This window comes from Oncorhynchus mykiss, chromosome 10 (genome assembly GCF_013265735.2).
Source record: "Oncorhynchus mykiss isolate Arlee chromosome 10, USDA_OmykA_1.1, whole genome shotgun sequence".
Classification (NCBI taxonomy): domain Eukaryota; kingdom Metazoa; phylum Chordata; class Actinopteri; order Salmoniformes; family Salmonidae; genus Oncorhynchus; species Oncorhynchus mykiss.
Window position 1 is genome coordinate 45,106,742 of NC_048574.1, and position 16,693 is coordinate 45,123,434.

Below are 16,693 nucleotides of genomic sequence, written 5' to 3' on the forward strand. Positions count from 1 at the left end.
ATCTCTCATCCACTTTGAGCCATGAGAGATTGACATGCATGTCATTAATGTTTGCTCTCCGTGTATGTTTAAGGGCCAGTCATGCTGCCCTGTCCTGAACCAATTGTAATTTTCCGAGGTCCCTCTTTGTGGCATCTGACCACACCTGTAGTCCAGGTGTGACAAAACTAGGGCCTGTACGACCTGCCTTGTTGATAGCGTTGTTAAAAAGTCAGGCAGAGCAGCACTTTATTATGTATCAACATGTTTGACCACGACAGTTTACAAACCAGGGTTACTCCAAGCAGTTTAGTCACCTCAACTTGCTCAAATTCTACTTTATTAATCAGAAGATTTAGTTGAGGTTTAGGGTTTAGTGAATGATTTGTCCCTAATGCTTATAGTTTTTGAAATATTTAGGACTAACATATTCCTTGCCACCCTTTCTGAAACTAACTGCAGCAACTTCTTTGGGATCGGTGTCCCTTCCACGGAACGGTTGAGCTAACGTAGGCTAATGCTATTAGCATTAACAAGACAATTTCCCAGGACATAGACATATCTGATATTGGCAGCAAGTACAGTTAAAAAAAGATCATGCTATTGTTTGAGGAGAGTGCACAATTTTGAACATGGAAAGTTATTAATAAACAAATTAGGCACATTTGGGCAGTCTTGAAACAACATTTTGAACAGAAATGCAATGGTTCATTGGCTCAGTCTAAAACTTTGCACATACACTGCTGTCATCTAGTGGCCAAAATGGAAATTGCACCCGTGCTGGAATAATACATTATTATCTAAGCAGATTTTATTGGTCACTTACACATGGTTAGCAGGTGTTAATGCGAGTGTAGCGAAATGCTTGTGCTTCTAGTTCCTACCGTGCAGTAATATTTAACAGGTAATCGAACAATTCCTAACAATTTCACAGCAACTACCTTATATACACAAGTGTAAAGGAATGAATAAGAATATGTACATATAAATATATGGATGGATGAGCGATGGCCGAACGGCATAGGCAAGATGCAGTAGATGGTATAGAGTACAGTATATCCATATGAGATGAGTAATGTAGGGTATGTAAACATTATATAAAGTGCCATTGTTTAAAGTGACTGGTGATACATTTATTACATCCCATTTGTTATTATTAAAGTGGCTAGAGATTTGAGTCAGTATGTTGGCAGCAGCCACTCAATGTTAGTGGTGGCTGTTGAACAGTCTGATGGCCTTGAGATAGAAGCTGTTTTTCAGTCTCTCGGTCCTAGCTTTGATGCACCTGTACTGACCTCACCTTCTGGATGATAGCAGGGTGAACAGGCAGTGGCTCGGGTGGTTGTTGCCCTTGATGATCTTTTTGGCCTTCCTGTGTTGTAGGTGTCCTGGAGGGCAGGTAGTTTGCCCCGGGGATGCGTTGTGCTGACCTCACTACCCTCTGGAGAGCCTTACGGTTGTGGGTGGAGCAGTTTCCGTACCAGGCGGTGATACAGCCCGACAGGATGGTCTCGATTGTGCATCTGTAAATGTTTGAGTGTTTTTGGTGACAGGACAAATTTCTTCAGCCTCTTGAGGTTAAAGAGGCGCTGTTGGCATTCTTCACCACGCTGTCTGTGTGGTTGGACCATTTCAGTTTATCCGTGATGTTTATGCCGAGGAACTTAAAACTTTCCACCTTCTCCACTACTGTCCCGTCGATGTGGATAGTGGGCTGCTTCCTCTGCTGTTTCCTGAAGTTCACGATCATCTCCTTTGTTTTGTTGAAGTTGAGTGTGGGGCGGCAGGGTAGCCTAGTGGTTAGAGCGTTGGACTAGTAACCGGAAGGTTAAAACAGTATTCCTCTTTTCCAAGTGGGACAGTGTACAGTGTGATTGTCGTCTGTGGACCTATTAGGGCGCTAAGCAAATTGGAGTGGGTCTAGGGTGTCTGGTAGGGTGGAGGTGATATGGTCCTTGACTAGTCTCTCAAAGCACTTCATGATGACGGAGGTGAGTGCTAGTCGTTCAGCTTAGTTACCTTAGCTTTCTTGGGAACAGGAACAATGGTGGCCCTCTTGAAGCATGTGGGAACAGCAGACTGGGATAGGGATTGATTGAATATGTCCGTAAACACACCATCCAGCTGGTCTGCGCATGCTCTGAGGACGTGGCTAGGGATGGAGTCTGGGTTGGCAGCCCTGCGAGGGTTATTAACACGTTTAAATGTTTTACTCACATTGGCTACGGTGAAGGAGAGCCCGCAGGTTTTGGTGGTGGGCCGTGTCAGTGGCACTGTATTCTCCTCAAAGCGAGCAAAGAAGTTGTTTAGTTTGTCTGGGAGCAAGACATGGCCTTTCTCTTGCATTTCAAAGATAATGGTACAAACAAAATACTAAAGAACAGGTGTTTTTTTATTTGTATTATGTTTTACCAGATACAGTGCCTTGCGAAAGTATTCGGCCCCCTTGAACTTTGCGACCTTTTGCCACATTTCAGGCTTCAAAAATAAAGATATAAAACTGTATTTTGTTTAGAAGAATCAACAACAAGTGGGACACAATCATGAAGTGGAACGACGTTTATTGGATATTTCAAACTTTTTTAACAAATCAAAAACTGAAAAATTCGGCGTGCAAAATTATTCAGCCCCCTTAAGTTAATACTTTGTAGCGCCACCTTTTGCTGCGATTACAGCTGTAAGTCGCTTGGGGTATGTCTCTATCAGTTTTGCACATCGAGAGACTGAAATGTTTTCCCATTCCTCCTTGCAAAACAGCTCGAGCTCAGTGAGGTTGGATGGAGAGCATTTGTGAACTGCAGTTTTCAGTTCTTTCCACAGATTCTCGATTGGATTCAGGTCTGGACTTTGACTAACACCTGGATATGTTCATTTTTGAACCATTCCATTGTAGATTTTGCTTTATGTTTTGGATCATTGTCTTGTTGGAAGACAAATCTCCGTCCCAGTCTCAGGTCTTTTGCAGACTCCATCAGGTTTTCTTCCAGAATGGTCCTGTATTTGGCTCCATCCATCTTCCCATCAATTTTAACCATCTTCCCTGTCCCTGCTGAAGAAAAACAGGCCCAAACCATGATGCTGCTACCACCATGTTTGACAGTGGGGATGGTGTGTTCAGCTGTGTTGCTTTTACGCCAAACATAACGTTTTGCATTGTTGCCAAAAAGTTCCATTTTGGTTTCATCTGACCAGAGCACCTTCTTCCACATGTTTGGTGTGTCTCCCAGGTGGCTTGTGGCAAACTTTAAACAACACTTTTTATGGATATCTTTAAGAAATTGCTTTCTTCTTGCCACTCTTCCATAAAGGCCAGATTTGTGCAATATACGACTGATTGTTGTCCTATGGACAGAGTCTCCCACCTCAGCTGTAGATCTCTGCAGTTCATCCAGAGTGATCATGGGCCTCTTGGCTGCATCTCTGATCAGTCTTCTCCTTGTATGAGCTGAAAGTTTAGAGGGACGGCCAGGTCTTGGTAGATTTGCAGTGGTCTGATACTCCTTCCATTTCAATATTATCGCTTGCACAGTGCTCCTTGGGATGTTTAAAGCTTGGGAAATCTTTTTGTATCCAAATCCGGCTTTAAACTTCTTCACAACAGTATCTCGGACCTGCCTGGTGTGTTCCTTGTTCTTCATGATGCTCTCTGCGCTTTTAACGGACCTCTGAGACTATCACAGTGCAGGTGCATTTATACGGAGACTTGATTACACACAGGTGGATTGTATTTATCATCATTAGTAATTTAGGTCAACATTGGATCATTCAGAGATCCTCACTGAACTTCTGGAGAGAGTTTGCTGCACTGAAAGTAAAGGGGCTGAATAATTTTGCACGCCCAATTTTTCAGTTTTTGAATTGTTAAAAAAGTTTGAAATATCCAATAAATGTCGTTCCACTTCATGATTGTGTCCCACTTGTTGTTGATTCTTCACAAAAAAATACAGTTTTATATCTTTATGTTTGAAGCCTGAAATGTGGCAAAAGGTCGCAAAGTTCAAGGGGGCCGAATACTTTCGCAAGGCACTGTATATTGTGTTATATTCTCCTACATTACAAATTTCCACAAACTGCAAAGTGTTTCCTTTCAAATGGTACCAATAATATGCATATCCTTGTTTCAGGGCCTGAGCTACAGGCAGTTATATTTGGGTATGTCATTTTAGGCAAAAAAAATTAAAAAGGGGGCGATCCTTAAGAGGTTGTTGCAGTCATTTCACTCGCTGTAGTAGATTACATGTACAATACAGTACATTCGGGAAGTATTCAGACCCCTTCCCCTTTTCCACATTTTGTTACGTTACAGCCTTTATTCTAAAATTGATTAAATAAAAAAAATGTGCTCATCAATCTACACACGATACCCCACAATGATAAAGTGAAAACAGGTTTTTTAGAAATGTTGGCAAATGTATTAAAAATAACTAACTGATACCCTATTTACATAAGTATTCAGACCTATGAGACTCGGAATTGAGCTTTTAATTGAGTTTTTACAACTTGATTGGAATCCACCTGTGATAAATTCAATTGATTGGACATTATTTGGGAATGTAAGGTCTATGTCTATGTAAGGTCCCACAGTTGGCCGTGCATGTCAGAGCAAAAACCAAGCCACGAGGTCAAAGGAATTGTCCTTAGAGCTCCGAGGCAGGGTTGTGTCGAGGCACAGATCTAGGGAAGGGTACCAAAAATAGTCTGCAGCATTGAAGGTCTCCAAAAACACACGTTTGGAACCACCAAGACTCTTCCTAGAGCTGTCCGCCCGGGCAAACTGAGCAATCGGGGGAGAAGGGCCTTTGTCTGGGAGGTGACCAAGAATCTGATGGTCACTCTGACAGAGCTCCAGAGTTCCTCTGTGGAGATGGGAGAAGCCAGATGGAAGCCACTCCTCAGTAAAAGGCACATGACAGCCCACTTGGAGTTTGCCAAAAGGCACCGAAATGACTTTGACCATGAGAAACCAGATTTTCTGGTCTGATGAAACCAAGATTGAACTCTTTAGCCTGAATGCCAAGCTTCATGTCTGGAGGAAACCTGGCACCATCCCTACGGTGAAGCATGGTGGTGGCAGCATCATGCTGTGGGGATGTTTTTCAGTAGCAGGGACTGGGAGACTAGTCAAGCTCGAGGGAAAGACATTGAGCAAAGTACAGAGAGATCCTTGATGAAAACCTGCTCCAGAGCGCTCAGGGCCTCAGACTGGGATGAAGATTCACGTTCCAACAGGACAATGGCCCTAAGCGCACAGCCAAGACAATGCGTGGCTTCTGGACAAGTCTCTGAATGTCTTTGAGTGGCCCAGCCAGAGCCTGGACTTGAACCCGATCTAACATCTCTGGAGAGACCTGAAAATAGCTGTGCAGCGATGCCCTTCATTCAACCTGTCAGAGCTTGAGAGGATCTGCAGAGAAGAATGGGAGGAACTCCCCAAATACAGGTGTGCCAAGCTTGTAGCGTCATACCCAAGGAGACTCGAGACTGTAATCGCTGCCAAAGGTGCTTCAACAAAGTACCGAGTAAAGGGTCTGAATACTTATGTAAATGTGATATATCAGTTTTTGTATTATTTCATTATGGGGTGTTGTGTGTAGATGTATAAGGGGACGAATAGATTTTAGAATAGGGCTGTAACGTACCAAAATGTGAGAAAAGTTAAGGGGTCTGAATACTTTCCGAAACGCACTATAGACACACTGGCTTTACTCAAAGCTACTGGCATGTCATTAGTAAAGATTGAAAAAAGTAAGGTGTCTAGACTGCTGCCCTGAGGAATTCCTGATTCTACCTGGATTATGTTGGAGAGGCTTCCATTAAACAACACACACTGTGTTCTGTTAGACAGGTAACTCTTTATCCACAATATAGCAGGGGGTGTTAAGCCATAACACAAGTTTTTCCAGCAGCAGACTATGGTCAATAAGTATAAAAAACAGCATCAGTCATTTGTGTGTAAGTGCCGTGCTTGTTGAGTGTCCTTCCCTATAAGCATGCTGAAAGTCAATTTGTTTACAGTAAAATAGCATTGTATCTGGACAAACACAATTTTTTCCAAAAGTTTTACTAAGGTTGGTAACAGGCTGATTGGTTGGCTTTTTGAGACAGTAAGGGGGCTTTACTATTATTGAGTAGCTTAAGTACTTTTGCATCCCTCCAAGCCTGAGAGCAGAATTCAGATGTCACATTGTTTTAGCACTATCTACAGAGTTTTTAAACTACTATATCTAATTTTTTCATTTTTTTTTTTACAAATGTCTGCAGTCTTGAAGCAAACATTGAGATCACGTGAACTCTGCTAATGACCATACAAAAACAGAGTAACGGAGAGCAATTTTCAATACGGCGAACTAGGTTCTAGGGCATGAATTAAATCTCTTTCTTAATGCGTCTTCTCTCCTCACAGAACAAGTGCCAGAGTGCCCGACGAAACTCCAGTGGGAACGACGAGTGTGAGGTGAGATTAGCTATCCAATCACGTGCACAGTAAAAGCACATTACAATCAAATTATGTAAGCACATGCTCAAGCAAATATCCTCATTGGTTGTTCTATCTGACCAATAATCAAATGATGTATTCTGTGTGCAGGAGGTATTGCGGAATGCTGAGTTCAGCACCACCCTCACAGTCTTTGGCCTTAAACCAAGATCAGGTAATTTGAATGATTTAACTTGTTCAGGGGTTAGTCATTCCTTTTTATAAGGCTTTTATTTATTATTGTATGATTAGGCAATACAAGTGGCACACATTTTCAAGTCAAGGTTTTTAACTCTTAAGTAATTGTAAAACAGAGAACACGTGGTGGAGCAATGAGTTTGAACATGTTGTTGTGCAATTATGATGCAGGCTATTAATAGTGCCATTTACTGTATTTGGTATTGTAATATGGTGATTCTGGTGAAGTATGACAGCATGTCCCAAGCACGGCCGATACATTGCTTATGACCTCTTCGGCATACTATTCTGCTCTCCCAAGCAAAAAGGTAATAACTGCTCACAGTGGAGCTGAGAAAAAATGTCTTCAAAAGTGTTTTAATTGTCTAGCCAAATGAATTCCAGGGAGATCATTGGCGATGCACGAGTACTATGCATTGCCTTACTATGAGTACTTTTTTAAAATTCATGTTGACCCTGACCTCTGACATGACCTCTGACCCTTAAACGGCAGATACTGCCTTCTTCCTTGGCATGATATGTTATAAATGGCAGCGTAATACCAAAGCAAAGAGCAGAATCAGCCATTTTCATTTGTTAGTTTACTATACTTCTCATTTATGCTATTAATACAAGAGCAGTGTAATTTCTGACAGTATAACAGATTTAACCTGCATCCTTTGTGTGTCTTCCACTAAGATACCAGTTGAATTTAGAGATGTAGGTTCTGCGTCAGTCACATTACATACTGTGTTTGACAAGTAGCCCATGTCTTGTTATAAGAATAAATGTGAAAAGCAGCACTGCAATTGTTTGAATTACATTAAATGATTACCTGTCTTGTAATATATAATGATAGAAGTATGACGTAGGATAATACAAATGATAAAAAAATTACCATGAGATTGCTAATAACATTGTATGTATTGTATGTATTTTTTTCAAATGACACTTCTGAATGATTAGATAAATAACAGCTTTAAGAATACATTTTAAACATATTTACATGTTCATCATCATACTTAGCTAGCTAGTTCTTACCAGTGTCTGGATGTTGGCGTTTCAGAGCAAGTTCAACCATCATTTCCCCCCGTTGAATGCTGTGCCATGGTGTTGTCTCCGTAGATTATCAATGTACAATCAGTGTCATGCAGGTTTGATTGCGTCACTTAAAATGACATGAAACCAAGGTAAAACGCAGTAACTGCAGCCAAGGGCAGGTTGAAACCAAGCTAAAAGGCAGTAAGTTCAGTTACTGACATTTACCTTGGTTTCACAGTAACTTTTTGCAGTTACTGCTACTACGACCCCCATTTTCTCCAAAACACAATACAATAGAGGCAGGATACTTGTCCACATGATTAAGCATGTGTTTTAATGTAACAAAAATGACATTAACTCATTTTCAACCAAATGAACAGTTCCCTTTTTGCTTGGGAGGGAAGAAGAGTGCTGAGCTAAATGTCATACCCCAGTAGTTATCATTATGTGACACAAGATATTTTAGTTTGATGCAAATACAATCAATGTTAACTGTTGTGTGTGCCTCAGTGTACATTTGACATATTAGTAATTTAGTAGAAGCTCTTATCCAGTAGTCTGTGCATACTTTTTCATACGCCTGGGCGGCTTTAAAGGTGCAATCTGTGATTGCTACATCTATTTATGGATTTTAAATGTATGATATACACTACCGGTCAAAAGTTTTAGAACACCTACTCATTCAAGGGGTTTTCTTACTTTTTTTTTTACTATTTTCTACATTGTATAATAATAGTGAAGACATCAAAACTATAAAATGACACATATGGAATCATGTAGTAACCAAAAAAGTGTTAAACAAATCAAAATATATTTTATATTTGAGATTCTTCAAATAGCCAGCCTTTGCCTTGATGATCGTTTTGCACACTCTTTGCATTCTCTCAACCAGCTTTGAGGTAGTCACCTGGAATGCATTTCAATTAACAGGTGTGCCGCCTTAAGTTAATTTGTGGAATTTCTTTCCTTCTTAATGCGTTTGAGCCAATCAGTTGTGTTGTGACATGTTAGGGGTATACAGAAGATAGCCTTATTTGGTAAAAGACCAAGGCCATATTATAGCAAGAACAGCTCAAATAAGCAAAGAGCAACGACAGTCCATCATTACTTTAAGACATGAAGGTTAGTCAATACAGAACATTTCAAGAACTTTGAAAGTTTCTTCAAGTGCAGTTGCAAAAACCATCAAGCGCTATGACGAAACTGGCTCTCATGAGGACCGCCACAAGAAAGGAAGACCCAGAGTTACCTCTGCTGCAGAGGATAAATTGATTAGAGTCCTCAACTGGCAGCTTCATTAAATCATACCCGCAAAACACCAGTCTCGACGTCAACAATGAAGCGGCGACTCCGGGATGCTGGTTCCTCATCCCGGAGTTGCCTCTTCACTGTTGACGTTGAGACTGGTGTTTTGCGGGGACTATTTAATGAAGCTGCCATTTCTCATAACAAGAATAGACTGACGAGTTTCAGAAGAACGGTCTTAGTTTCTGGCCATTTTGAGCCTGTAATCAAACCCACAAATGCTGACGCTCCAGATACTCAACTAATCTAAGGAAGGCCAGTTTTATTGCTTCTTTAATCAGAACAACTGTTTTCAGCAGTGCTAACATAATTGCAAAAGGGTTTTCTAATGATCAATTAGCCTTTTAAATGATCAACTTGGATTAGCTAACACAACGTGCCATTGGAACATAGGATTGATGGTTGCTGATAATGGGCCTCTGTACGCCAATGTAGATATTCCATAAGAAATCTGCTGTTTCCAGCTACAATAGTCATTTACAACATTAACAATGTTTATACCTTATTTCTGATCATTATGATGATATTTTAATGTACAAAAATGTGCTTTTATTTCAAAAACAAGGACATTTCTAAGTGACCCCAAACTTTTGAACTGTAGTGTAGTTGAGAGTGCAAGTGTGTGCAAAGCTGTCAAGGCAAAGGCTGGCTATTTGAAGAATCTCAAATATAAAATATATTTTGATTTGTTTAACACTTTTTTTGGTTACTACACAGTTCCATATGTGTTATTTAATAGTACCCCATCAGAACATACGCTTTTTTTTACTCCATTGTTTGTAAACAATTTAATTGTAAAATAAAAAAAATAAGACATGTATAGCCTCAAAACATAATTTTGATATCGTGATCAGTCCTTGCATCCATAGCTCTATGAATCTGTGAGTAGTTACTTTTCTCCAGCCCCATCCCTCAGCTGTTTACCAAATCAGTGGCCACTTTGTTTGAACTACATATTGCCCTTTTAAAAATGAATAAATAAATAGAGAAGAGGAACTATTTAAGGATTTCGTAGCAATCCAACAAACAGGGCAATGTGTTCTTGACCGGTGCACTCTCTTCTGTGCTCCCCTGTCAATCACTGGACATTTTAACCACACTTTGACTGCAGTTCCAGTTAGCATTGCAAAAGAGAGAGTTCACGATGATGCACGAGGTGACTCTCTGAACTGTCCTTCCGAGTAAAATGGTTGGAGGAGTTCAGTGGAATTTCCATGGTATTCAGCAATCAATAAATAGTTTACGAAAAGAAGTGTTATGTTGAACCCACAGAAAGGCTACGAGGGAGATTTCCTTAGAAGTAGCAATAGATTTGATTATATAATATATAGTATTTATTATCCTCCATGCATTTTCATCTTTAGTGAGGGCTCAGGATTTCCACACTAAAGGGAGTTACTAAACAAAACTTGTTTGACACTCAAATACACACTCCACTGGCCTAGAAGTAACCATGGTCTGGACATTCCAACGTTACAGTAATGGTTGGAATGAAGCCTGTGTGTAAATGTGACCGGTGTCGATTGCATTTTGATCAGCTTACAGATGACAAGCGGCTCAAGGTTGGTGTTGATCTTTTTGTTCTCTGATAATGACAGGGAAAGACTTCCATTAACACATGCTGTGCTGCCCTAACACGCCAAACTCCTGTCTTCCACATGGGTACCGTAGACAGGGCTAAGAATAACAATCTCGTTTGACAACTATATAATGCAATGTACAGTATAAAATGTAGCTAATGTCCAGTATAGCCTACGGGCTTAACATTCATCAACAGCCAGACGTTACGTACAGCTCGTACATGACGTGCACTTGCAAACTAACAGTCAAATATCGTTGAAATACCATAAACACAGACATGACATACCCGATTTAAAGAAACAAACAGCATCCATACATGAAGTGTTGTGCTGCCGTTATGCACCAACTCAAGTACAAACGAACCAAAGGGGACATGAAATAGCCATGTTAGCCCAATGATGACATGTACAGAGGAAATGACAGTAACTAGCTAGCATGTACAGCATTCACAAATCAACAGCTACAAAGCGAATAAATGCTTGAAATGCATATTACAAGGTCGGTGACAATATAAACTCAATATCGATAGAATTGATTATGATTTTCATGGGAACATTTTTGAGTAACCTTCCTCTTCCACATGGAAGTGGTAAGGGGGGGGGGGGGGGCAGGGGATGTTTATAAGGGGTAATGCAGAAAAAGGGCATGTATAACAACAAAAGGAATGTACACTAATATCAGACATATCAGATTGTGTAATTTTACAACATGAATTTCAACACTTGTTAATTCATGTCATTAAAAAGTCTAGACTGAGCTCATCTCGGCAGGGCCCAGGAGTATACCCAGGAGTCTACTGTTTTGAAAGTTGTGTAATTTCAGTATGTCACACGCTATATGCTTCCTATGTGTTGTCGTAGCTTTTTGCCGAAGCAGCCGCCAGGAGCCGTCTGACCCCAGTTTCACCATGAGGAGGAAGATGGAGCACCTGCGGGAGGAGATGGAGCAGGTTGGCCTCCTACGGCAGGTCAGGAGATTCAGAAAACACAGGGTGACACACCATGATCAAAAGACACCACCAATAACCTGATTTAGACTTTATAGACGTTTGCAAAAGGTATTATGTAGCAGTCCTTTTCATTTGACAAATTTCCATCATTAATTTGGAACCTTTATGGGCCTATGTGGATGAGGATAAATTGAAATAATATTTCTTACAGAAGAAATATGAAAAGCATATGCATGACCATGGTAGCAATGCAAAGGGAAGAGTTTAGAGGTGATGGTAAAACTATTAGACCAAAGGTGAGGACACAACAGTTCACCTCGATCCGTTCCGAACAACCCAGGGTATGGCGCCATGTCATCTTGTGACTGTACATCAAACGTAGTGATCGTAAAGGTTGATGCCGTATAGGACATGAGTTTTATGATATGGAAATGTGAAGTGCACGGCGTGCTTTTATGACATCAAAGCGGTATTTGTTTTACTCCTCAACGTCTTGTCTTTCAAAATACGTAGTCATCTTTATTTTACAGCGTTTCCCTCTCTTGGACAACAAAAAATGTGCTAAAGTTGCACAATTAGCAGGAAGGGCAACTTCCTGTCATTCGAGGTCATCAAATTCAGAACGGCTGTCAGTCAAAACCCATACAGCGCTGTGATGTTACTGTACACCTCCTGCATTACAATGTAGGTGTTTATCAATGCCCAAATATGCCCTTTATCAACCCGTATACGGGTACGAGTGATACGGCTATGGAAAATCAGCAGCTTTCCAACAGAGGTGTGAACAATGGCCTGTTGGCAGAGTTGACAGCGAGCAGTTGACAGAGTTTACCAAAGAATACAGTATAATACTGCAATTCAGAGATGTTTTCCTCCTCTGATGGGCCTTGAATGGGCTCTTTCATGTTGTCTGGAGTTCCTCAGAATTCTCAACGTGTCGCTACTTGTTCCTCCAGACAGCTGCAGGTAGCACAGTATCCCGGTGGGTCACTCTGGGTAACACTGTGGGTTACTTCAAACTCCTCCTGTAAAATAATCTTTGTCCATGTCTTGCGTTAGCAGTTGTAATAGGTGATCTACAGGGATCTACAGAATCCATGTTGAGTGTGTTGTTTCTGTGACTCCTCTTAGAACCTGGAGTCCAGACTGAAGGTCTTGCTGCCGGACGATGTGGGAGCTGCTCTGATGGATGGCGTTGTCTTGTGCCATCTGGCCAATCACATTCGTCCTCGGTCGGTGGCCAGCATCCATGTACCCTCGCCCGCAGTGGTAAGCACCAGTTGAAAACCTGTTGTTTGAAATCCCTAAAGCCGAAGCAAACCACCAGCCAAGAATAAACAAAAAATGCCTGTAACTGTTGACCAACTCTGTCCCACAGCCAAAGCTTAGCATGGCCAAGTGCCGCAGGAATGTGGAAAACTTCCTGGATGCCTGTAAGAAGCTGGGTGTGCCACAGGTAAACGCCCACCACTTAATTAAGCAATAAGACCTGAGGGTGTGTGGTATATGGCCAATATACCACCACTAAGGGCTGTTCTTATGTACAACACAATGCGGAGTGCCAGGATACAGCCTTTAGCCATAGTATATTGGTCATATAACACAAACCCCAAGGGGCCTTATTGCTATTATAAACTTGTTACCAACGTAACTAGAGCAGTAGAAAAATAAATGTTTTGTCATACCCTTGGTATACAATCTGATATACCACGGCTGTCAGCCAATCGGCATTCAGGGCTTTAACCACTCAGTTTATAATCACTACTATCTTTTTCTGTCATCACCCATAGATCTGATATGCCTCTTTTCCCAGTTGTGGTACACTCCCTAACCAGTAGAACAGCTACAGATATGAAAAACATCTTTGGATAACCATCTGTAAATAAACTTTTGTCAGATTCCTGAAGTTAATGTGGATAGGTTATGATGGATGGGTTGAGCTGTGCCACTCTTTTTGGTTTAGCCAACTGAGTCTTACCAAAAACATCTTTCAACAAATAAATAGACTGGTACCTAGAGCAGCATGACAGAGATATAAACATCAATTCACTTGTACTGTCCTTTTAAGTGTCTTGAAAGGTCTGGTGACTGCGTGCTGTGTTTTGGCCCTGGCAGGACAAGCTGTGTTTGCCCCACCACATCCTAGAGGAGCGTGGGCTGGTGAAGGTGGGCATGACCGTCCAGGCTCTACTGGATCTGCCAGCCTCCAAGCCCACCCAGCTGTCTGCTGTCTAACAGCAGCCTGGACACTGCCTCCACCCTCCCTGTCCAGTCCAGTCAAGCCATTAACCCCCCCCCCCCCCCCCCCAGCCCTACACCCCACAGAGGAGGGGGCTTCCAGCCCGCTTCGCTCATCACCAGAGAACCCTTAGGGGCGAGGGCCCGGGGGGTTGCAGGGAGTCCATTGTCAGCTGATTGAGCCAGGAGAAGGAGGGGTTCATTCAGATCCTCCCACCCTTCCTATATGATGTCAGCTTGGCCCCGCCTCCCATCCATCAGATTGTTAGCTTCTGTCATGTCCTACCCTCAGGGGACCCTACTGTACTGTGTGTGTAGAGTACCAGTGTGACTGTCTGTGTGACCTGCGCAGTGTGGACTTTATGAGTGCTGGTGAACATAAAGCCAGGTCAGACTAAGGAGGGAATCGCAGTGAAGATGAAGACCTGTCTGTCACCATGGTGATATTGACTGGCCCATGGTCAGACACCATTGAACCTAGTGGTGCCAACACTGAAGTCACTGGGTTTTCAATTCTCGGTATTAAAATACATTGGTAGTGAAGTGATAGCTGTTTTAAAGGCATGTACTCACTCTTTCACTCAGAGAACTTAACTGCATGCTGGCCCACCAGCCATACCACATAACTCAAGTGGTCCTTAACCTCTTTTAATTTTCTTTTGTAGAACAAATTAGCATTCAAATTGGATTTTGAGTCATATTTGTACAAGAGCGTTGTGTTCTGTCACAGCATACCTCTGTTTGATATCACAGAGGTAAAGCTTGGGATGTCCTTAACAGTGCTTTACCTCAGAGGAGCCACCAGTAGCTTAACCCCAGTACACACACTTCTTACAGTCTGCATTTGACTAGAATTATTGTACTGTCAATAACAGTGCTATTTGGGGGACGAATGCTAAGTTTACTTTTAAAAGCATGGTGTCCATGATTCAGATGGATGTTAAAACTGCCGCACATTCGGATAGAGACTTTCTCACCTGCACAAGGTTGCCGATGGTGTTGGTCTCATGTCCAGTGACCCATCTGTCTACTGCTCTGCTGTGGTGAAGGGAGGATGCTCTGAGGTACTGCAGGTGGTTTTGATAGCTCACCACACTGTACAGTATACGAGAGAGCCATCCCACTGTCACGGGACCTTCTGTCAAATGCAGACCTAAAGACATAAGACTACTGTGACTGCATGTAGCTTTGATTCGAACCACATGTTCGTTTTGAATAGGACTAGTTGAAAGCACAGGGGTATGTAGTTGGGATATTGTACCATATACACTTACAATCCTGAGATTGTATCTTTTGGTCATTTGATGCAATGAAACATTTTATTTTTTTATGTTGAAATATTTCATCTTTACGTTTACAACTTGCTCCTCTGGTTGGATTCACATCTGCAAAATGTAAAATAAGGAAAACAAAATAAGCAATTAGGTGATCCCATAGATTAATCTTGCCATTTGAAATATTTTATCAGGGAAACTATTTATCTATTTATTTTTTCTATTTATGTGCTTTGTTTGTTTGTGTTTCACCCCTGATGACCCCCTTAAGTTATTTGACAGGAGTTTTCAGCTCCAAACTTATGATATTGTCCTGCTTTAATGCTGCATTTGTAAAAATACAAATAGTGGGAAGTGGTAATTTACCACCATAGAGTTAGATAGAGGACTCTAGATTGATTAAAAACCTGTTCTGGCGTTGCCATTGAGGGCTTCACAATTTTTAAAGGAGTCAACTGGGTGGGACTTCCTTGTGGGTGAAGGAAGGATCACATCATTCCATCCGGGTAATCAGGAGGGATCAGCCAATAAATTATACTCATGAGCAAACATTCCATAACTCTAGGTGGCAGTAAATCGCCATCCTTGGCTTTATACCTGTTCAAGCAACACACTCTAGATGGCAGTATTCACCCTTTCAGTTTGTTTACCAACTCACAGAAGTAGTAGATTAAGAAAATTGACAACGCCCTCTATGGCGCTGCCCGTGCGATCACAGAGGCCATAATGGAACATGTACAAAGATCTCTACGTTTACCACATACGACTAGGAAAAATACATTTGAACAGCCCTCCAACTGGTAATTACTAGTGGAAAACTTGTCTCATCCTTGAGTGGGAGGTAGGAATTTACCAGTTGTGAAATCGTAAATACCAGTTGGATGCCTTGGTAGTCTGCCTTGATCTGGTTGAGAAACCCCCGATTTGCTAATAGACAAAAAGCTGTCTCAAACATTAACTAAAAGTATAGCTATCAGGTTTGTAAACAAATTATAGTGTTTAAAAACCATATTAATATATTAGCATTTGGGTACGGTTTGTTCTTAGGTGTCTCAAAGTCCGATTCAATTAACCTCAAATTGCAGGAAATCTAAACCATTGTTCCTGCTGCGAATAGTTTCACTTAAAAGGAGTTTCATTTGGTTTCCATTTAGTAATGATGGTCCTATTATTGCAAATATCCATTCTTAACTTCAAATTTGCTTTTGTGTGGGATGCAGGAACAATGGTATTTCAAATAACATTTTATTAGTCACATGCACCGAATACAACAGGTGTAGACCTACAGTGAAATGCTTACTTACGAGCCCCTAACCAACAATGCAGTTTAAAAAAAAAATGCGGATGGGAATAAGAAATAAAAGTAGCAAGTAATTAAATGGCAGCAGTAAAATAACAATAGCGAGACTATATACAGGGGGGTACCGGTACAGAGACTATATACAGGGGGGGGGGGGGGGGGGATAGGTTTTGTCGTGCCCTCTTCATGACTGTCTTGGAATGCTTGGACCATGTTAGTTTGTTGGTGTTGTGGACACCGAGGAACTTGAAGCTCTCAACCTGCTCCACTACAGCCCCGTCGATGAGAATGGGGGTGTGCTCGGTCCTCTGTTTCCTGTAGTCCACAATCATCTCCTTTTGTCTTGATCACGTTGAGGGAGAGGTTGTTGTCCT

The 16,693-nt window shown here is 41.5% G+C and overlaps 1 protein-coding gene across 4 annotated transcripts in view; it reads left to right on the plus strand.

Moving 5' to 3' along the window:
* Positions 1–16,334, plus strand: part of LOC110534027 (leucine-rich repeat and calponin homology domain-containing protein 2) — an 82,315-nt gene extending 65,981 nt beyond the window's left edge. For all 4 annotated transcript variants that reach the window (XM_036990423.1, XM_036990424.1, XM_036990425.1 and 1 more), the window contains 6 exons: positions 6,383–6,433; positions 6,566–6,629; positions 11,419–11,525; positions 12,639–12,776; positions 12,886–12,963; positions 13,623–16,334. In XM_036990423.1, the coding sequence (XP_036846318.1) occupies positions 6,383–6,433; positions 6,566–6,629; positions 11,419–11,525; positions 12,639–12,776; positions 12,886–12,963; positions 13,623–13,742 (558 nt within the window). In that variant the 3' untranslated portion in view covers positions 13,743–16,334. The remainder of the gene's footprint in view (positions 1–6,382; positions 6,434–6,565; positions 6,630–11,418; positions 11,526–12,638; positions 12,777–12,885; positions 12,964–13,622) is intronic.
* The last annotated feature ends 359 nt before the right edge of the window (positions 16,335–16,693 follow it).